The 22392-nt window shown below is 40.2% G+C and overlaps 1 protein-coding gene across 4 annotated transcripts; it reads right to left on the bottom strand.

Moving 5' to 3' along the window:
• Positions 1 to 1078: 1078 nt before the first annotated feature.
• METTL22 (methyltransferase like 22) lies at positions 1079 to 21468 on the bottom strand. Of its 4 annotated transcripts, none has more exons than XM_039492713.1 (12): positions 21331 to 21444; positions 18724 to 18751; positions 17569 to 17717; positions 16671 to 17042; positions 14611 to 14651; positions 14381 to 14525; positions 13215 to 13286; positions 12453 to 12506; positions 8538 to 8618; positions 6851 to 6953; positions 5926 to 6094; positions 1079 to 4317 (listed from the first exon to the last, which is right to left on the bottom strand). In XM_039492713.1, the coding sequence occupies exons 1-12, from the start codon at positions 21395 to 21397 to the stop codon at positions 4282 to 4284; spliced, it is 1317 nt and encodes a 438-aa protein (XP_039348647.1). In that variant the 5' UTR covers positions 21398 to 21444; the 3' UTR covers positions 1079 to 4281. The 4 variants fall into 4 exon arrangements, with proteins under 4 accessions (XP_039348647.1, XP_039348649.1, XP_039348648.1 ...); XM_039492715.1 differs by lacking the exon at positions 21331 to 21444 and adding an exon at positions 20852 to 21115; XM_039492714.1 differs by lacking the exon at positions 18724 to 18751 and having other exon boundaries at positions 21331 to 21468.
• Between the last annotated feature and the right edge of the window lie 924 nt (positions 21469 to 22392).

Below are 22392 nucleotides of genomic sequence, written 5' to 3'. Positions count from 1 at the left end.
TGGGTGATACTAGCTTACTCTACACCTGCTAGTTTCTCAATACAAGCGTAAGCCTTTAATTCTATTACTAGCTACCAAAATAACTGAAGTTAGAAAAAATGAGGAAGGGGAACTGTCTGTGTCTATGGTGATTGGGAAAAAAAGGGGGGGAGGGAGCATGAAACCTCCTCCCTTCTAATTCCCATCCAAGATACTCCAGCTTAATGATTTTGTCATCTGCCACCTGTAGTTTGTTTTGCAGGCTATGTGAATGGAATCTGAGGTCCCATGGCAATTTCTAGTGGACAGCTATCTGCATCATGAAAATGACCAACAAAATTGGCAAGCTTGATTGTTGTCTCAGTAGAAAGGGACAGGTAGTGAAAAGAAGGAAGGCTGAAGAACGCTCAGACAAATCAGCAGGAATCTGAGCTATAGCTGTTTGAGGTTGAGGGTTTGTTTCCATTGCAGCATCTTTGCCTATGTATTCAGCTCCTTCCACAAACGTTCAAATTCACTGGAAGAGTCACTTGCTCAAATTACCCACTTAGGCTAGGGCTACACTGGGGGGGAAAGGGGGTTGTCAACCTAAGACACGCAACTTCAGCTACGCTATTCATGTAGCTGAAGTCAGCGTATCTTAGGTCGATTTACCTGGCTGTGAGGACGGCAGCAAGTTGACCGCTGCCGCTCCTCTGTCGACTCTGCTTCCACCTCTTGCTGTGGGGAAGTTCCGGAGTTGACGGCAGAGTGATCGGGGAATCAATTTTATCGCGTCTACACTAGACACAATAAATCTATCTCCGATAGGTCGAATACTATCCGCCGATCCGGTGGGTACTGTAGCCATACCCTCAGTAAAAAAGGAGAAAAAACTACCAGGGGAGACCTGAAGCCTGTTGCTTCTGCTACTGAACCCTAATGAGCTATATTGTTACATTAAATATTCTGGCCAACATTCTAAGATCTAAGGTTGTGTCCAAAACACAATTCAAGCACCAAACAGTTTTCATGTCTGCCAGCATCTAGGGACACTACAAGTGGATGTTTTTCAAAGGTTAATTACAACACAGGCTTAGTAGCATTTTCTAAATCATGCTTTATTATGAAAAATATCATCTTGCCAAATATACAATGGAAGTCATATTAGAGAAGGTGAAAACTAAATTTATGGATGCAACACTTGTGTACACATTTTTGTACAAACTTTTGGTTTTGTTGCTCTCAATAGAACAAATTAAATTGCTTTAGGCTGAAATGTGCATAGTAAGTCCTCAGTAAGATCACATGGTATTAGTACTACTTAAAAAGTGCTCTTATGGCCAGAAACATGGCTATGTAAGCACTGCACATTCTTACTCAAAACTTTTACTCTAGGTATGATGAGTAATACCTGCCTAACCTTCTGGCATAGGTTTTTCCTTTTCTTATATGTTAGTACTGGACAGCTAAGTACATTGATGAGAGTGAAAGTTCCCTTTCTGGCTTTTGCACCCTCAGAGCTGTTACCCATTTTTGGTTGCAGAATCTGTTATTGGTGATAAGGAGCAACACAGCAGGACTTCAGATTGAAACTGCAGCCACAGCCATTTTTAATCATAATGGGAGCAACTCTAAATGAAAGTCATTAGTCCAAAAACGTAACCAATATTTAAAAAAAAAACAACAGCATCACTTTTAAAGTATAGCCAAACTTAAACATTCCAGAGAGATAAAAGAATTACCTTTGATTACCTAGAAAATTATTTATTTTAAGTGAATAAATACCACCCTCCCTTTTATTTTAAACATAACTGGCTTTCACTTTCCCTCATACAATGGATCTCAGCATGCAATACTCCATTTAGATCTAATCAGAACCAGTTATGTTAAAAAAGGTGAATAAATCTATAATGTCACTCTGCCTGTATGATCCAAAGTTTCTTTCTGCTGGTTGTTGGGTTGCCTTTTCAAGCTCCTCTGAAAGTAAAAAATCTGCACAGAAAGAGTAAAAACCCTCCCTTAAGCACACACAACTTTTCCACATAAAGGTACTGTTTCATTTTATCTTGTTACAGCACACTTTCAAAACACAAATTTATTTTCAAAGTAAAATCATGGCTTTAGTATTCGCCCAACAACAAAAGCCTTTCGCCACATTAATTACACAGCAAAACAGTTTTGCAAAAAGCACATTCCACAACTGCAAAGGCTGCGCTTCCTTTCAGCGGTCACCACTGACCCAAGAACTCCATATTTTCTAAACCTTATAACTTAGTTGTAAAAGTTTGCTTCTAGCTGAAACTTCTTTGGCAGCAATTTATTGACATTATGCAGCAAGCTAAGAAATATGAAACAATTGCTCGTTTGCTGTGTTAATATCACTTTTAAAAATGCAAAAACTGCAGAGTTTTGATATATTAGATAAATGCTGTAAGGCACATTTCAACACACCTATTAAATTGTCAATGTATTTCATAAAATTAAATACAAGTTTTTCCCCCAAAAGTGATCAACAGAAACAGCTCAGCTCCAACTTAGGTACCTACATGAAGTGGCCAGACTTCTAACACTGCTCAGCACCTAGCAGCAGCTTGTCTACTGCTGGGCATGATGCAGTTTTAAAGAGCTGGCCACTTCTTTAGATTCCCAAATGGAAGGTTCTGGGCTCTTGAAGTCAGTCTTACCACGTATTATCCAAGATACAATATGTAGCCTCTCTGATCAATGCACCTATCTGGTATAATGAACTACACCTGGGCTAAGATCATCATTACAAAATAATTATCCCAGTGTTTTAAGATGGTTAAATAAGGGTTTTCACAGACTGATGTGCTACACAAATCTAGTCAAGGATATATTAAACCATATGGTTAATGGATCAACTGTGCTATCTAAAGTGCTTCTAACCAAAAAAAACAAACAAAACCACCAACAAAACCCTCCCACAAAACTCTTTTAACCCAACTAAGAACATCACGTAGAAATAATATCCTCATGCATGTAAAGAGAAAAGCAATAATTACTTCCCTAAAAGAATGAACCAAATCAAGCATAAACCCTCTTTTAAAACTAATACTAGAGGCCTTGTTTGGCAATCTAGTATAAAGCGCAACACATTACTACATGAAAGATCACAGCTCTCTGGGCTGGAAGAACTATGGAACCAGCACGTTCAGACACTGGGAGCAGCATGCAGCACTTTAACCCACTAAAAACGACTCTAGAGAAGAAGTCTAGAGCTCTTCAGCAGGAGGAAGAGTTCCCATGACTGCAGGTGTGGGGAAAGCGGGTGACCATGATGGATTACCTCCACCCAAAAAAAAATTATGGCAGAAATATAAATATATATTGTGGAGTTTGTTTTTATTAACCAGGAGAGCTGTGATCAACAAACCGTACTTTTATTTAATAGCCAAGAGGTCCAAGAATGTGTGAGTGGGCAAGGCAAAAAGAGGCTCCATAGCATTAACTTCCTCCTTCTCCCAAAATCTCACCCACCCACAGGTATGTTGTGAGGCTAGAATTCCATGGACTGAAAGAGGGTGGACAATTCATGCCACCCTCAGCTTGGCAGGGATTGAATGGCATAAGATGTGAGCAGGATTGCTCCAGAGGGAGGCATATAAAACCTGAAGGCTGAACTCTGTGCGTCACTTGAAATCCTGGCCTCTACACTAAAAAGGTCCACGTAGGGGAAAAGGTAAAGGTAGTCCTCCATTTTCATAGTTCATTGCAAAGTTTTAAAAATAGATCGCTCTGAACTGAGGAAACAACCACCTGGTGAAAAGCAGCTGGGCCTATTGCAGATCACTCCACAAGAGTCTATAATATCAACATGGTATGGAAGTAGAATCTGGGTCTGACTGAGTTTACTGATTATTAGATATAAATGCAAGTGTATGAGACTGACACTTCTGTAACATGGAAAGAGGTTGGATAGGTGGTTATTAGTGTACAGGGACAAAGTCATAGAAAAAAAATTACTGGTCCCAGGAGTAGACACACCTTATCATTACTATTAGACAGCCAGTATCTGTGGATCTATCACAAAGTTGACAGAAGTAGTTAAGAGTAGTTTTCAGATCTGTACTATGAGGAGCAATTTAAAAACAGCATCATAATTAAACTATAAAGAAATCATCCTCTAAGTGATACAAGATATATTTAATTAGTTTAAGGCAAATCTGCATCAAATTCAGTTTCTTGGCTTATGGTTCCATTGGGAACACATCTTCTGGGGAAAAAACTCTCAATTGTTTTATTTGTAGAATAGTATTAATTTTCTGCATCAAGGTTTTCAGCTGTCTTATGTGAAAGAGGTCACATAAGTGGTTCAGCAATGATCTTCCATAGCTCCTGTGAAGAGGGAAAAAAGCGTATTTTCAGAATGCACTCAGGTCACTATATCATGATAATTATTAAGGACTATTAAATTAGTTTCAACACCTGCCCCTTATATAAATTGGCTTGCAGCATGCATAAGGTAAGAATTATCTTTGAAGACTAATGTAATTTAGCTATTATTCTTGGAGCTTTGTACTTTTAGCTGCAGCAAAAGAAGTTGAATCTACTTATTCCTGAAGTTAGCAGGGGAATTTTTGTATTCTAAATAATTAATATTGCCATAAATTAAATATTATTACAATAATTTCACAAATTCTGGGGTCTGCAGAAGGTATGTTTCCTCTGATAACTTGTTCTGTATTCTTTGCTTGGTTCTGCAAATGGTTCCTCATAATGCCTTCAGGGGTGTAACTGAATATGTGCACTCAATATATTTTACTACAAAAATGTGAGGAACAGGAGACATTGAAAAGTCTCTCTATTTCTGGATAATGAACAGTAGCAGATGTGTGTTTGCTAAATGGAACATTAGAAAGAAGACTGTCTTGATCACGAGTGTAATTTATAAGCAATCCTCCATCACCACATATTTTAAATTGTGATTGGAGATTTTACCTATAGTTTCAAGTAGAACGGAAACAGTACATTAAATTTTTATTACATACAGATCACTAAAGACCTACATGATCATAATATAATCTTTGGCAAAAAAACATTTATGAAGTGAGCATATGAAACCTAGAAAATACTTAACACAAAAATAGCATGTTATTTCTTATGGTTTTGGTCATTTTACACATCAAAGCTGAATAAAAAAATAACTAACTATGAAACTAGGGCTCCGTCCAAATCAGGTATCATTACAGACAGACTTTAAAAGAAGAAAAAAAACCCATAGAATTTGACCAAATGAGTTTCAATCTTTATGAACCTCCAAGAGATTCAAAATCTAGTTCAAGGTTACTTATTTCTTCTGCAACAGCAGATAATAATCACTAACATCTAAAATGGTAGAAACGGTTACATTCTTTACGTGACTTTAGGTATTACAGATACAGGTATTACAGCTGGGATAACAGAGCCCTCTGGTAAAGTAAGTAAATATGGAAACCATTTTAAAATTACTGCATTTGGTAATTTTTAAGATTATTAAAATTTATGAATAATTTGATATCTCTTTTTCAGTACACTTTAAGTAGCAATTTTTTTTACTCAAAACTTGGAAAGGAGCTTTCCTTACATAGAGAAATATATCTTGGCACTATTATAGACATTTACTAGCAAATAAATGAATATATTTTAGTTCTGTTTTGTAGTTACTCTGAAAATCATGTTTTCTGTTGCTCTAGTGAGCATGTTCATGATGCAGATGATATTAATTTACTCAAAGGAAAAAAAATGCTTATCAACATAAGCTTTCCTATGCTATGACATAACCCAGCATAAAAAATGTAAATATAAACGATAGATCATTTCTTGGGCAACAAATAGCTTCTTTATGAACATAAATAAAATGGTGAATTGTGTCTGTTTTTCCTCAATATACTGACTAAATAACTGAAAACTAATTTGAAGTGATTCTCTTAACACATTACATTTAGTTTGATAAATACCACTCACCAACTGCTCAATCCGTTCATAAACGAGAAACTGGCAGAAAGCAAGCTTAATGGGCTCAGAAGTATATTTCATTTTGCTGTCTTGTAAGTTTTCCAGATCATTCAAAGTATTTCGAAAATGATTGTAAGCTTCACATGTAATGTCCAGATGTCTTAAGGTGAAGTTCAGCCTGGCAGGAAAATATCCATTTAAAGTGATATCTCAAAACATTTTTCCTGTCCCTTGTATCTTAAATAGCTAGTTAACTTCCCCAAATATAGCAGCAGATAGAAAACGCAATATAAATTCTTTTTATTAATGTCAAACAATAATGACCATGTTCTTTTCATGGCAAATGTGTTATCTTAATTAGGATAAGAATACTGATAAATTCTGGATAATATTTCTGTCTCAAAAGAAGAAACTCCCTCCTTTCCCACCAATTTTAGGCCCTTTTCTCCACGTGAATTCAGTCTTGTGGTTTGTGTTTCTACAGAAATGATGCCAATGCCCACATAGCAACCCATTACTTGCAGATCTACAGAGACTCAAACAAGGCCCGTTACTCACATTTTAACACGGGAATATGCAGTCACATTCATTCTTACTCAAAAAAGAACACAAGGCAATTTAGTACAAGGAATTATATGAAAAGACTATTATGGCAGTGAATTAAAACCCACAAATAGTCTATATTCGCGTATTTATATATATTTGCATAACTCTACCCAAGGATGGCATGACATGATACATAGCAAGAAGAATGATAAAGAATCGTAACTCTTTCTCTTGATTTTATAGGTTCAGAACCTTAGAATGCTAGGAGGCTAAAGAGCATATGGTGCACTGAATATTCGTTGAAATGTCTGATCAGTTAACGCTGAGTCAAAAGATTTAATTCTGAAGCAAAAACAAAGATCTTAAGGAAGGTCAAGATGGCACTTACCTCTTTTCTATTGATAAGTAAATTGTACAAGAGTTTTTCAAGTTGTGGGTGATTTTGTACAGTGTTTTGAATAAAGCATCTGTTAAGTCATCATCATAAAAAACTAAAATACAAAAGAAACATTAACACAGCGATGAACGTTTGACTGTTTTAGTCATACATGATCTTAACATAAAACAATCATCCTTACTTATGCAGATTATTTCTAATGAACAATCTCTGGGACAAATCCAGACATTGGTGTAGCAGAAAATAGGAAAAGCTTTTAATGGCAACAACTGACACTGCTATATTAATCACAGCTGCTTTGTGTCAAGCCTTCACTGGTTTCTCAATGTCAATGCAAATCATTAGTCTGGCAACTTGCATTATCCATAAACAGGCTGTCTCCTGACCAAGAAATATCTTACTGAAGTTTTAAAGGAAGAAGGAGACATAAATCATGAGGCCTTATGTCTCACATCAGGACAAAATGGTAGTGGTTCCACTGAACTCCAAGTTAAACTTGTCTGAGAAGAGAATCAGGCCCATCAAGTTCCTTAAAGTCAAAAGATATAGTATGCCAAAAAAAAAAAAAAAAAGCCATCCAGGGACTGGCTACATCATCAGCAACAAAATCATATGATGTATAAGAAACTTTGCCTCCTGATCTGACTGTCTAAAGACACTAGGCTGGACTTACACAAACAACTGAGTTCAACAAATTCAGGCACTACTTACTATGAAACATACTGCAGAACAGCTACACTAGAAAATCACCACCAATTTAGGATAGAAATGAAAGGCTGAAAGTGTGATCGAATTCATAAAAAGAGTAAACAGCATGGTTTTCGAGGAAAAACGTCTCTTGTTTTTCCAAGGTCTACAGTGAACGGTACAGAGTTCAAAAAATACCAGATAATTTTCATTTTCTGAGAGATAAGGTGTGGTAACTTCACTACTGACTGTATGAACTGTGCTCAGTTTACAACAAGTTTGCTTCAGAGAAGTTAAAATTTCATATGTGGTAAAAGAATATCAACAGAATCACAACACTGCCTGAAACTTTGTTTTACCCAGTATTGTTAGAAGTAACATCTATGACAATTAAAACTCAAACATAAGAGAAACATGTCCCATCAGTCAATTTACTTCATTGCCAATATTTCGCTGTTTCTCCTATATGGTGAGGTCAGTCTGTTAGCTTGTTCTGTTATTTGTATGTGTCTTTCACTCAGCAACAGGACAGAGAAAAACATGTAAGAAAATAGGAAAATATAAAACCACACAAGTTGGCAGGGAGACTCTGGGCAGATGTAGTTCAAGAAACTAGTTGCAACTGTTTTAAAAAATTTACTAGTTTTCCAGTTGCTGCTTCCATTAAACAGTTTATCCAGATTTTGTAACATTATTTATCACCACAAATGAAAGAACAGGCTATGTTTCAGAAAGTTTTTCAATTTCTAATTTGTAATTATAACCTATAATTTTTGAAGAAAGATAGCAAGATACTTCAGATAGTGAAGACTATCATAACTCCTTGAAGTCAATTAACTTCAAAAGAGCTGTGATAATGTAGATCAGCTGAGGATCTGGTCTACTTTTTAAACAAAAACCTGAGTTGTTATATTCAAAGTTAAATATCTGACACTTGCACATTCAGTTGTCACTTTCATCAAGTTCCCTGGCTTCAGTTACATTCTCTTACCATCAGCTGCCAGTATCACCGTGGTGTGGTCATGCAAATCAGCAATCTCTGCTTCAGACCAACTGTAGGGAGCTTCAGGGTCTATAACAAAGAACATACAAATGGCTTTGACCAATGGTCCATCTACCCCAGTAGCCTATCTTCCAACAGTGACCAATGCCAGATGCTTCTAAGGGAATGAACAGAACAGGGCAATCATCGAGTGATCCAGCCCACTGTCCAGTCTTTTCTAAACCCAGTTATACTTTTGGCCTTCACAATATCCCCTGGCAATGAGTTTCACATGTTGACTGTGCATTGTGTGAATTAGTACTTCCTTTTGTTTGTTTTAAACCTGTTGCCTAATAATTTCATTAGATGACCCCTGGTTCTTGTGTTATGTGAAAGGGTAAATAACACTTCCCTATTCACTTTCTTCACATAATTCATGATTTTATAGACTTCTATCAGATCCCCCCCACTCCCGAGTCATCTCTTTTCCAAGATGAAAAGTCTCAGTCTTTTTAATCTCTTCTCATAATCTCTTCATCATTTTTGTTGCCCTTCTCTGTACCTTTTCCATTTTTATTATCTCTCTTTTGAATTGGGCAACCAGCACTGCACACAGTACTCAAGGTGTGGGCATACCATGGATTTATATAGAGGGATTATGATATTTACTGTCTTATTGTCTATCCCTTTCCTAATAGTTCCTAATCTTGTTAGCTTTTTTGATTGCCGCTGCACATTGACTCAGATTTCTTTCTTGAGTGGTAATAACTAATTTAGAACCCATAATTTTGTATGTATAGTTGGGATTGTTTTCCAATATGTATTACTTTTTATTTATCAACACTGAATGCCATCTGCATTTTGCTGCACAGTCACTCAGGTTTTTGAGATTTTGTAATTCTTCAAAGTCTGCTTTGGACTTAACTATCTTGAGTAGTTTTGAATTATCTGCAAACTTTGCCACGTCACTGTTCACCCCTTTTTTCCAGATCATTTATGAATATACTGAACAGCACTAGTCCCAGTACAGACCTCTGTGGGACACTATTATTTATCTATCTCCATTCCGAAAACTGACCATTTATTCCTACCCTTTGTTTCCAATTGTTTAACCAGATACTAACCCATGAGAATACCTTCCCCCTTTGCTTAAGAGCCTTTGATAAGGCACCCTGTCAAAGGTTTTCTGAAAGTCCAAGTACACTATATCAATTGGATCCCCCTTGTCCACATGCTTGTTGACCCCCTCTAAGAATTCTAATATATTGGTGAGGCACTATTTCTCTTTAAAAAAGCCATGTTGACTCTTCCCCAACAAATCATGTTTATTTATGTGTCTGATAATTCTGGTTGTTACTATAGGTTTAATCAATTTGCCTGGTTCTGAAGTTAGGCTTACTGGCCTGCAATTGACAGGATCATCTCTGGAGCCTTTTAAAATAATTGGCATCATATTAGCTATTCTCCAGTCATCTGGTACAGAATCTGATTTAAGTGATAGGTTACATACTACAGTTAGTAGTTCTGGTATGGTCAATGCAAAAGGCATGTGGTCTATTGAGTGAAGATTCCACTTCCACCGCCCCACAATAATCTATCTCCCACAACAGTTTGAGGGATGTGGTGTTACTAGGGCAGCAGTAAAAGCCACAGCCACAATGGGGAGAAAGGAGTGGATGAGAATTCACAGAAGGCTCCTTGGGGTTGGGTACTGATGAGTTTGTTTACATGAAGGGGATAGGAGTTTCAGGAGCTCCAAATCCCACTCTAATGAAGTGCTCTGCTTTCCTTTCTCTATTAGGACTGATTCTCCTCAGAATCGGTTGCCTGGGGTGCCAAGTTTTGCTTATATGGTAATAAAGTCCTGCTGTATCCCCTACCACCATACAGCTAGATCTGAGTATTTGAATCTCAAGCGATAAAAAGAACTATCACAACAAAGAAAACAAAACATTAAGAAAAAAATGTGACTTTTGATCAAAACTCCTACGTAATTTCAGCTATGCATTTTAGGTATTTGAATACTGATAGTGTCTTTGGACATTTAAAAATCCACTCTATTCAAGAGGCAACATTGCTACTACATATTCAATAAAGTTAGGAGTCAGCCTGTAAAGTCCAAAAACAGAATAGTAATTTTTTCTTCTCTCAAAACTCCATCTGCACGAATGGGGTTTTTTAATCATAAAAGAGAAGCATTTCTGAAGGCATTAAATCCAATTCCTGCTTCTTGAATGATTACATTGAGACAGGGTCCAAAGAAAGTGTAATAGTCCGTTGCATACAGCTGCTTGTACAATTTAGTGACAACTTCACTGTAAAGAACCTACAATTTTAACCCAAGAAAAATAGAGGTCCCTTTTATTGATACTGGTATTCATTGCCCCCAAATTAGCTGTATTGATTTTCATTTATTCAGAACAAAAAGGTCCTGATCCCCAGTTGCGTGTGCCCTCACCAAATATTTAAAGTATAGCAAGGTCACCTCAAAAAAACAACCCTTCCCCCCCCTCCCCCCCCAAAATAAACCTCTCACAAAACTGCATGCATCCTATCACAGAGCTACTTTTAATTGTTCTAACCACCCCACCCCACCCTCCTTCCCAAAGGTTTGGAAGAATAGATGGGTTTTGCAGCCAGACAGGTCAACAGATTGGACATTAGTGTATGTGTACGATGTGCATAATGTATGCTTATACACACTTCACCACAACATTAAGATAAGATCAAAATGTAAGAGGTCAAGATCTTGGAAGCATGAAAACTTCAAAAGACTACTATAGTGAGGAATGCCAGACACTATAGTCCCCTGGAATATTCATAAACTTTGGTACACCTCTACCTTGATATAATGCTGTCCTTGGGAGCCAAAAAGTCTTACCATGTTATAGGTGAAACCGTGTTATATTGAACTTGCTTTGATCCACTGGAGTGCGCAGCCCCCCCATCCCCACCCCCGGAGCACTGCTTTACCACGTTATATCCAAATTCGTGTTATATTGGGTCGCATTATATCGAGGTAGAGGTGTCTCTCTTAAGTACGGCATAGATCTTTGGGAGCTAGGGATTGCATTCTGGCTCCATGCAGAAGAGATACAGAGCTTCCCCAAGGAACTACAATCTATGAGGGATATGTTCTGCAGATTCTGGGAGAGATAAGCAACTCCAGAGAAGTACCACCCCCCACAAGGTATTGCACATACTGGTTCTGACCAGGTTCAAGCAGCACAGTAGGCAAAGAATGGGCTTTTGGTAACAAGGGGCAGCCTGAATTGACTCAGTGCCCCTCATTTGATCCTTGAACTGGTATGAGACTGTAACCAGGAGGTCAAAACACTATTGGAAGAGTTTGAAGGACTGGAAACCTACCAGTGTCTCCACATGGTAAGCTTAGCAAGGGTGTAGAATATACTGGTTTGTATGTATTTTCATGTAATGATTTTGTCCTAAACAAATTTACTGTACTCTTAAAGCTGGGTGGTCACTCTCATAAGCCCTTGGGAGATAGCCGAAAGGCAGGAATAAGACTAAGGTCAGAATTGCTGGGATAAACACAGTACATTGCAATAAGACCGCAAGCGTGAGTCCCCAGTCTGGAGGGAGATGGATATGAGTCCCTGCTCATAGAGAATTGATGGCTGGAGGCCTGAGACCTAAAGGGGCACCCTTGAGGAGACCACAGAGGGAGAAGAGGTGCAATTAGCCACTGTAACACTTACTGGTTTAATGCAGACTTTAGTAACTCAATACTCCTGCTCTTGGAAACGATCACTAATTTCAGAAGGGGCCATTCTGACTTATTAAAAAATGATTTTTACTAGAACCTGATGTAACTGAAGAGTTGTTAGTTGCAGTTTAGTATGTTTACTTATTTCAAAACTATCATGGAAAACAGTTTGAATAAAACGCATCACAACTACTTACCTGTACAGAACTCATCTTTCAGCCAGTCCAGCTCTTTTACCTTAACTTCACCTCCTGTACACACACAAAAAACCCACAACTGATGAGCAAATTAATTCCATCCACCCTTCAGATGGCAACTTAGTGGAGATCAAAGGCCAAAGATCAGCAGTGAAGTGGTGCGATAAGTGGAAAAATTGTTAGAAAAATTGACATGAACTGATTTGGCATTCAGCCAAATCAGATAGCTGCACATGCAGGAGAAAATGATGGGAGACGTGCAGAAGAGGGAGCCTGCTTTACCTTATGCTCTCCTGTTAGCTGTTTTACCTGCAAGATAGCTCCCATCCCTTTGACACCTGTTTTATACATTCCAATGTGAAACAATTACACCACTTCACCATTGACACTCAATTTACACCACTGCTGACTTTGGCCCAAAGACTTCCATGACTCCCAATTATTCTAGGTGACTCTTGAAGGATTCCGTATTACACAATAGCTTTGTGAAGTAACCATGGTTACCTGTATCTGATTGGAAGAGAGCAGTGCTCCGAGAGTCCTGAGCTGTGCTCAGAAGAGCAGCAGCCCCAATGTGGACCCTATATAGAGTTTTCATGTCTTTGTTTCTATGAGCTATATTTTCAATTAAGATAAAAGTTTCATTATTTGTAAACATTTATATAGTGACATCAACCTATGTGGCCACTACTGTATATTCTATGAACAGTTCTACCGACAAAGGCACAAACTTGCGATTGAGAAACAACAAATGGTTCTTACCTGCTGGCTCAGTAAGATGTTTGTTTAATGTTACATTTTGCTCACACATAGCCAGAAGATCTTCACCAACATCTGGAAATAATTGATAATTGTACTGAAAACAATATTATATTCAGAATGTGCTGAAACCCTAACCTACTTGATTCATCCCAAGAAGGAGTCAGAGGATAGCTCAATCTCCAGGGCCTATACATAATTCTTGTGCTCTATACTGACACTGCCAATAACAAAGCCCAATATTAAGGCCAGCAGTGATGAGCATATTGTATGATCTGGACACTTCTTCATGAAGAGCTGAACTTAGACTGCCAAACATTTTCACACAGACAACTAGCAGTTAAATACCTAGGATGTATTTGAACAGGAGACCTAGAGTTGAAAGGCTCTCTCTATCCATAAGAGCAATCATTTTTGTAAAAACAACAGTTTTCTAGAGAGTTACAACCAAAGGCAGATTCATTTATTCTGGAAAACAAATTTAGGCAGGATTCACAATGTTAGTTGTTCTTAGTATTATATTTTTCAGACTTTTTGTCTGTTTTAAAACTGCAGTTTTAGCAAAAGCAAAGCTAATACATACTTGAGTGACAAGGTTATCTCCAATGTGCAGCTGAAATTTCAATGGTATATCAATAAAATAAGATCCGCAAATGAATACAAAAATAGCCATAGAACTGTTTTTTCATTTGCTGGTATCAATCAAGTTTGAGACACCATGCAAGCTGCTCAAATAAAGTTAAAATTTCTAAGTTTCTTAACAAAATATACAGAAGCTAACTTTCCAAAATGCTGTACATTAGAGACAAGCTTTTTGTTGTATAGCTCCCTTATGAGAAATGTAGCTGCTACCCAGGCACGTTTTATTTAAATTCAATGTAAAAATGTAACATTCCCTAAAATGAGGATCCTGATTCCATTTCACACTTATAAGAAGGCACCACTTCTTTTTTGTGTCATCTACTGAGAAATTTCATACACGGTATTATCACTAAATCGAGAACCTGTTACTTGGTGTCAATGTGTATAATCATAAAAAAAGAAAAAAAGACTAAAACAGAAAAAAACCAGCAGAAATAAGAGATGCTTCATTCCAATTTCCTGTGCTTTTACACAATTAGACTTTTTTTCATGCTAGTGTTTAATTAAAAATAATTGCATCAAAGTACCTGTGCAGTACACAGTCTTAGCAACCATTGCCATGACAATGCTTGTAATTCCAGTGCCTCCTCCAAGCTCTAGTACTGTGCAACATCTGAACATATCCCGTTTGAACAAAATATAATCTGCAAGAAGAAAGGCTCCTCGCCAGACCTTCAGGAGAGAGCAGAAGGCACAGAAAGTTAAGGCTCTGATGCACAGTTCACGAAGTGCAGGATACTCTGAAGAAGATACGTACTTGTTTACCAACATCTTCCAACGGTGTTGCCATTGTATGCTCTGGTAAAATGAAAGCAAAAAAAATGAAGAAAGTACTTAAAAAAAACCTTTAGCTATGACTCTTATTTATGTTATGTGTTTAAAAAAATGTGGTTAAACTTAATGTCAAAGGACACTATCTTTACCATCTGGGATCATATTCTTTAAGTTACATGAATAAGGAAATTTTTAAAAATTTTATGTTTAGACTTGCACATAAAACACAGTAAAAAGTAGTGTGTGTAACACTATACATGCAGTCTCTGAACATAAGCAAGGAACTGTTTGCAGTAACATAACAATGAATAGGTATTTATAAGTGGCGGTTTCTATGTTGGAACATTTATCACAGATCTTCCATTTAATCATATAACAGGTGGACTACAGGCAGCGGTAGCATAAGCTTCTTTTGTAATTTATCAACCTGCCTCAATCCTGACTTGAAAAAGACAAAACTCTAGGGATGAGAGATATTTTGTTGTGGACTCAGACTATCAAAAAGTATGCTAAGATAGTGCCAGCTATAATGGTCGTTTGAGAGGTGGACAACTACCCTCCAACAACTGGACTAAGATAACATTTGGCTCTTCAGTGGCATATATGTGAACAGCTTTAGTTCAGTAACATCTTAATCTGGTATAGTTCAGCTGAAAAAGGTTTCTTGAAATTTTGGATCCCTGGAAACCATCGGACCAATTCTGATTCCCTGTATAATCAATCCCCTTCCTAACTAAGGAGTTTTAAATAGAGTAACAGAAGCACTGTTATTGTAGCCATATCAGTCCCAGGATATTAGAGAGACAAGGAAGGTGAGGTAACATCTTTTATTGGACCAACTTCAGCTGGTGAGAGAGACAAGCTTTCCAACTTACACAGAGCTCTTTGTCCTGAACGAATAATCATACTATGTAAAGAACTACACACCTGAACATTTTGCTTTAGTAGCTAAAACATGAAAGAGGCAAATATAAACAGATCACATTCTTCTTGCACTACTGATAAATACCAGCAATTGTGAATTGACAATACAAACTGCCATATACAGCAACATGTTTACAATATGTCCCCCTGTACTTTAGGATTTATTATACATTTAAAAAGAAGAGAACCTATTTGAACCATATTAGCCGTAAAAACTACACATCTTAAACCAGCCTTAAAAAGAGAAGTGTTTGTTTTTCAAGAAAATGAAAGGATTCCAAACCTAAAGAATGACAACTACAAGCTTGAGTTTATGCTTTGCAGCCACTAAAGGCCAGTAATAGCTATATTTCAGAGCCTTGACTGGTGCAGAATGTCAGGAACTTCCTGAGTTACATGAAAATTAAATTCCCCATCAACCAGGTGTCAAAAAGAAAATTTCATATTTAGGTAACAAAGTGTTACTACTCAACTAAATATCAAAGCAAGAGCAAATCAAGTTGGGAGCACTTGTTCATTTGGCATAAAATAACTCAATCGATTTGAAAAAACTAAATGCTCAGTGCCAAGGCCTCCAGTTAACAGCCACAGACACCAAACCTAAATAGAATGCCTTAATGCAGGGCTCACCAGCATCCCAGCACTAAGAGAGAAGGGGTGATTTTGCAAACCTATAGCGTGAGTTTTAAAGCATAAAACAATAATATGTTGGAGCAGGGTTTTTTTGGTTGTTTTGTTTGATTTTTCTTTTTAGTAAAAAAAAAAAAAAAGGTATTTTTAAATGTCCCCCTTGTTACACAGATGGTCTGCATAAGGAAAGGAGATGATAGGAATAAGCACTTTTCTTGGCACATTCTGAATCACCAAACTGCTGAATCAATTAGTACTGAACAAATTTATGAAATGTGCCTAAGTATTCAAAGTACATGTAGTTTCACAATATTTGGTGAAAGGGGATATGTTAAGCATGAGAGTCTCTTCATGATCTACAGATTAGCACGAAAACCATTGTGCTACAGTCGCACTCTTGCTACTGCTGTATTACATAGCCCATGTTTTCTTTTGTATGAACAAAAGTATGTGATTAATGTCTGCGTATCAGCCTACGGCTTTGCTTACCTATTTTAATAATATTATTGTAGGTACTTTCTTGCTTTGCATCTTCAAAAATACCTTCTCCTCCTTTCATCAGAATTATGGGATATACTTTGTCTCTCGAAAGATCCTCCACTTCTGGATCAGACACATATCGAGGTCTTCTGACCACTTCCAAATCCCCATCATCATCCAGCAGAGCTTCTATCCCTTTAAAATTGTTTGCTTCTCTTCCATTTTTGTTGAGAAAATCTAGATCATTACTACCTTTGTCACACAATTCCTTCCCACCTCTGGTTTGGTGTCCCGTATTTTCTGTTGTAAGTTCTTTTTCATTTTCTCTCTCAGACTCCCAATTATTTTTGTTCAAAAGAAGCTGGAATTGTGACAGAAATACTAAAACAAAAACAGAAAAAAGGACGTCAAAGACAAACAATAAAAGATTAAAGACAGAATCAATATGAAACTTGCATTTTCAAAATGTATTTCAGTATAACATACAAAAATAAACATAACAGGATTTTTTTTGATAAATCACTTAGTTTACATGAGAGCTAAACCAGGAGATTATGAGACAGCTCTCTGTAGCTGGAAAACTTGGCACTATGATTACAGTGAAATATGTTACTCTGTAAACATTAACAACTAAAATATTTTATAACTAAGTACAATTAATGCTGACATTTCTGTTTGGAGGCAAATTTTTAATGGACCAATTAAGAATTTAATTTAATCCTTGAAACCAGGTTTAATTGTTACAAATAAGTAGGTAAATTTAAGATAAGACAAATAAGTGCAATATAAAAGAGCTAGGTATTTATTTTTCATCTGTAGATCACAAAGCACTTTACAAAGGAGGTGGATATCATTATCCCCATTTTACCAGTGGTGAAACTCTAAGCACCCTCTGACTGTAAATTACCTGGCTGTCCAACAGTATTCAATCGCACCATGAGATGTCTTTTGCTTGGGGTGTGTAGATGAACATCAGAAAGTACAGTGTCGCTTCTAAATGTGATGTCATCCATAGTCTCTTCCTTTGCCACATCTACCATGGTATGCTGGGGACATCTAAAACAAGACAGCACTTTGTGAAATGCTGTCACAACAGGAGATGCTTCTCTTCTCAATACACTTTATTTAAAATGTTTGCTCATTGGAATAACCTCACAAGACAGTTCTGGTGAAGATCCCAGGCAAGTCAGAATCATGCAAACTTAGTACATCACTCGCCAATAAGATATGTTAAAAAAAGCAGGATGTTCACTGTAAAAACAAATCAATATAAATATAGCTTTGAGTTATAGCCTGGTAGTTTTAAAAATTGCCATATCATTCCTTATAAGAAAAAACTATAGATGATATCATTGATGCATTCAGTAAAGTTGCTGACATCTCATTCTGTCCTCCACAAAACCAAGGCTTCAATGTGCTGTCACTACCTGTTAAAACCCAAGATTTTACAGGCTGACTGGCACAAACGGTGCACCAAACTGTTTGTAAAGGGAAGTTTTGTTTGTTGTTGTGTAAAAAAAAATATTGTACCACATTCTGAAACCACATCAAACAGGTCTTTACTTTGGTACATACATACACAGCTCAAAGTTTTCAAAGTGACTAATGGCTTTTGGTGGCCAGTTGAGACAGCTTTAAAAGGTCTGATTTTTAAGACGTGAGCGCTCAGTGCTTTCAAAAAGTCTGGCAACTTCAATGCATTTCATTTTGGGCAACCAAAATCACCAGTCATTGTTGCAAGCTGTGGCCAGAGTGTCTAAGAGTTTCATTACAAGGGCAAAGTAAACCCCAACTCTTGGCAACATCAATATTTCAACATACTGCAGTGATCATGGGCATTCACAAATCTGATTTTCTGTCCTGCAGCTTCAGAATTAGAGGGCAAAGAGCTTTAAAAAATATTAGTTACATTCTTTCTAGTAATTCATCCATACATGCTTAGGTGCACTAATGTCAAGGGCAAAACCATGCTCCCTCTACAGAGACAAAACACATAAATTAATAGAAAATAACCCCTCACTTTGGAAATGCTTTTCAACATTTGAAAATCTCTATAACTTACATGATAATTTTGAACCTTATCTGTGATCCTGTGGATAGACAAACACAAACATCAGCTGTTTGGTTTCTCTTTTCGAAAAATGGAAACTTTTGGCCCCTTTCTTAGAATACATTTTGTGAATAGTCTATTCTAACCTAGAACTATAACTGAATCAGTAGAAAAAATGCATTAAAAAAAGTTCCTAAATGTGGTCTTTTATCAGAGGTGTTAGGGAAGCTGATGTGTAGACCCTAGTAGAAAAGAAGAAACTAGAAGAATGTGGTAAACTCTGGGGTGAATATAGAAGGGATCAAAAGTATCTTGTATTTGGCCCTTGATCTTTGTAACCAATAAAGCAAGGAGTATAAGCTATTTCAACTAAAATTTGGGCTCCTATGTGTCTTCTCAAGCAAGTAAACTCCCCCCATCCATGACTCAAAGAATCTCCCTCTCTCTTTTCAGGTAAGAGTTACACATTCTAGTGCAGGGATGGGCAAACTGTTTGGCCTGAGGGCCACATCGGGTTTCTGAAATTGTATGGAGGGATAGTTAGGGGAGGCTGTGCCTCCCCAAATAGCCAGGAATGGCCCGGCCCCCGCTCCCATCTGACCCCATCCAACCGCCCCTTCTCCCTGTCCCGACTGCCCCCGGCACTCCATCCAACCCCCCCTCCTCTCTGATTGCCCCCCAGAACCCCTGCCCCCATTCAACCCCTGTTCTGCACCCTCTGACTGCCCTGACCCCTATCCACCGCCCCCCCACCACCACCCCAAACTCCTCTATCCAACCCCTCCTGCTCCCTGCCCCCGACCGCGCTGCCTGGAGCACTGGTGGCTGGCGGCGCTACAGCCACACCGCCCAGAGCACCAGGAGAGGCAGCCGTGCAGCCCAACTGGAGCCAGCCATGCCACCGTGCAGCACAGAGCACCAGATCAGGCCGCGGCTCTGCAGCTGCGCTGCCGCCCAGAGCATAGTGCCAGTGGCGCAGTGAGGTGAGGCTGCGGGGGAGGGAGGACAGCAGGGAAGGGGGGGTCAGCAGGGGAGGGACCAGGGGCTAGTCTCCCAGGCCAGGAGCTCAGGGGCCGACCAAGAACTACTGTTTAATTAATGAACATGAAAGGCTATTTCAGTCTGAATAGCTACTACCACAGGTAAACTTACTAGACAAATAAAAATGACCAGCATTGGTAACTAAATATTTTGTTTCACATTAGCAGAAAAACTCCTTAATTTCAAAATACAGTAGTAAAATGAAAGTAGAATGATTTCTTTATTTTTATTCTGGAGGGGGGTGTAAAATTCCCTAGCAAAGACCAGGGGCGGCTCTAGGCACCAGCAAAGCAAGCTGTTGCCTAGGGCGGCCAAATCTAGGGGGCGGCAGGCTGGGCCGGTGGACCTGCCGCAGTCATGCCTGCGGGAGGTCCACGGAGCATGACGACCGGACCTGCCGCAGGCATGACTGCGGAGGGGGGCTCGTCCCGCGGCTCGGCTGGACCTCCCGCAGGCATGACTGCGGCAGCTCAAGCGGAGCCGCCGGACCCGCGAACCGTCCGCAGCCGTGCCCGCGGGAGGTTCGCTCGTCCCGGGGCTCCGTGGACCTGCCGCGGGAGCTCAACCGGAGCCGCGGGAAGAGGGGACCCGCCGCGGGACCGAGGAAGGGCGGCGCAGCGCTCCGCGCTGCCTGGGGCAGCCTAATTTCTAGAGCCGCCCCTGGCAAAGACAAGACCTATAAGGACAGCTACAAGCTACACTTCACAACTTGGATGCAAATTGCTGTATTATGGGCATTCCCCACCGGCTGGCTTCTCAATGTTTCAGGCAAGGAAGCAAGATACTATTTCAAAGAAGTAGGTGACAAGTCGTAAAGACAAGCTGCAAAGAAACAATTGCCTCCTCTCTAGGGTGACCAGACAGCAAGTGTAAAAAATCGGGACAGGGGGTGGGGGGGTAATAGGAGCCTATCGAAGAAAAAGACCCAAAAATCAGGACTGTCCCTATAAAATCGGGACATCTGGTCACTCTACTCCTCTCCCTCTACCCCGCTGCTTCTTGATGACAATTCAAGCCGGCCTGGGACATTTTGTCTTCCCCACAGCCGTACAGAAAGGAGAAACACGCATTCTGCGCTGTATGTGTTTGTGTCTCTTACCAACTCTGACTGCGGGTGGGGAGGGGGGTTGCTAACTGACTTATTTCTCCAAAACACTCGTCGTTAACCAAACCAAACACGCCGGGCTGCCACAGGGGCGAAGAACCCCTTGGTTCAGGGACGCCGCTTCCCTCCCCCGCAGCGCTGGGCGGGCTGTGCCTGCCAGAAACAAAGCCGCGCCGGGCTCTCGCTGACAGCACGTCCCACCGCAGCCGCGGCTCCCGCAGTAGGACAGACACCCCCGCACCGCCTGCCATGGCTGCGGCAGCGCCGCGGTGCCACCAGCTCCCCAGGCCCGGCGTTCCCAGCCCTGGCGGGCACCGGGGTGCCGGAGTTTCAGGCCTGGGCGCTGGCGGGGAGAGGCCCGGCAGGCTGCGCGGGAGCCCGTGCGGCCCAGCCCCGGCGTTACGGGACCGGGGCTGGCGGGGAGGGAGCCCGGCCCGGCGCTGCGATACCTCCCGCGCTGCCCCGTCGCTCACCTCCCCAGGCAGCGCTGAGGCGGCCGCCGCCTCCGCCGCCATTGGGCAGCCGCCGCCGCTCCCGCATGACGCCATCACCCTGCGTCCCGCCCAGGCGTTGAGCTGGGGGAGGGGCCTTAGCAGGGACGTGGCCTGTTGAGAGCCGGAGGGGGAACAAAGCGGGCAGCAGGGACCCGGATGCTGCTGCTGCTCCCCCACTTACCCGAGAGCCCCCTCGCTCAGGGGTGGGGCCAGGCTGGATTCGCGCCTTTAAAGAGCCTGGCTCAGGGGCCGGAGGCCTGGCTATTAACCCGCTCTCCCCCTGGCTTTAGGCAGCGCCCTGCTCTTTGGGTCCCTCATGTCCCCCAGGGCTGCCCCAATGGCTCCTGCAGCCTCCTGCATTTTCACATCCGCCTGCACCTCCCACCTGTGTGTGGGTATTGAGGGGCATCAGCTCCAGCGCCACACGTCTCTAACGGGCTGGCTGCCCTGGCCGCTGGGGGTTTGCACAGTCACTGATGGCACTGCCTAGCTGATGAATCGGTGCTGATGCAGGATGTTCCCTAAAACCCTTTGGAGACACATCGTGGGATTGTCTCCATAGTGTGGCAATGCAGGCTTCAGCGGTGTGATTGCTAAGGCACACTAACCTATTACAAATTAGTTGGTCTGTGTAGACCAGCAGTAGTCAATTATTTTTTGGCAAGGTCCAAATTTCTGGGTCAAAGTATAGTCAAGGTTCAGACTCCAGAGAAAATAATAATAAAAAACAATATAAATATTAGGGTCTGTACAAAAGTGTCTGGCACTCCAGATTTAGCCCACGGTTTGCCTATTGAATACTTGCTGGTGCACACTAAAGGTTCCCCAGTGCACTGTAATGTAAAGTTTGAAATGGCAGTACATTAAAGTGCACTAAAGAACCTTCAGTGCACACCAGCAACATCCACATAGACGAATTAATGCACAACAGGTTACTGTGCTTTCAAAGTCACACCCTGTAGTGCACGTTGCCCCACTGTGTAGACAAACCCTTATTAGATGAGGTAGCCTAGTGATTAATGCATCCAACTTGCAGCTCTT

Source organism: Mauremys reevesii, linkage group 10 (genome assembly GCF_016161935.1).
Source record: "Mauremys reevesii isolate NIE-2019 linkage group 10, ASM1616193v1, whole genome shotgun sequence".
NCBI classification, from domain to species: Eukaryota; Metazoa; Chordata; order Testudines; family Geoemydidae; genus Mauremys; species Mauremys reevesii.
This window is presented reverse-complemented; position numbering and strand designations above follow the sequence as displayed.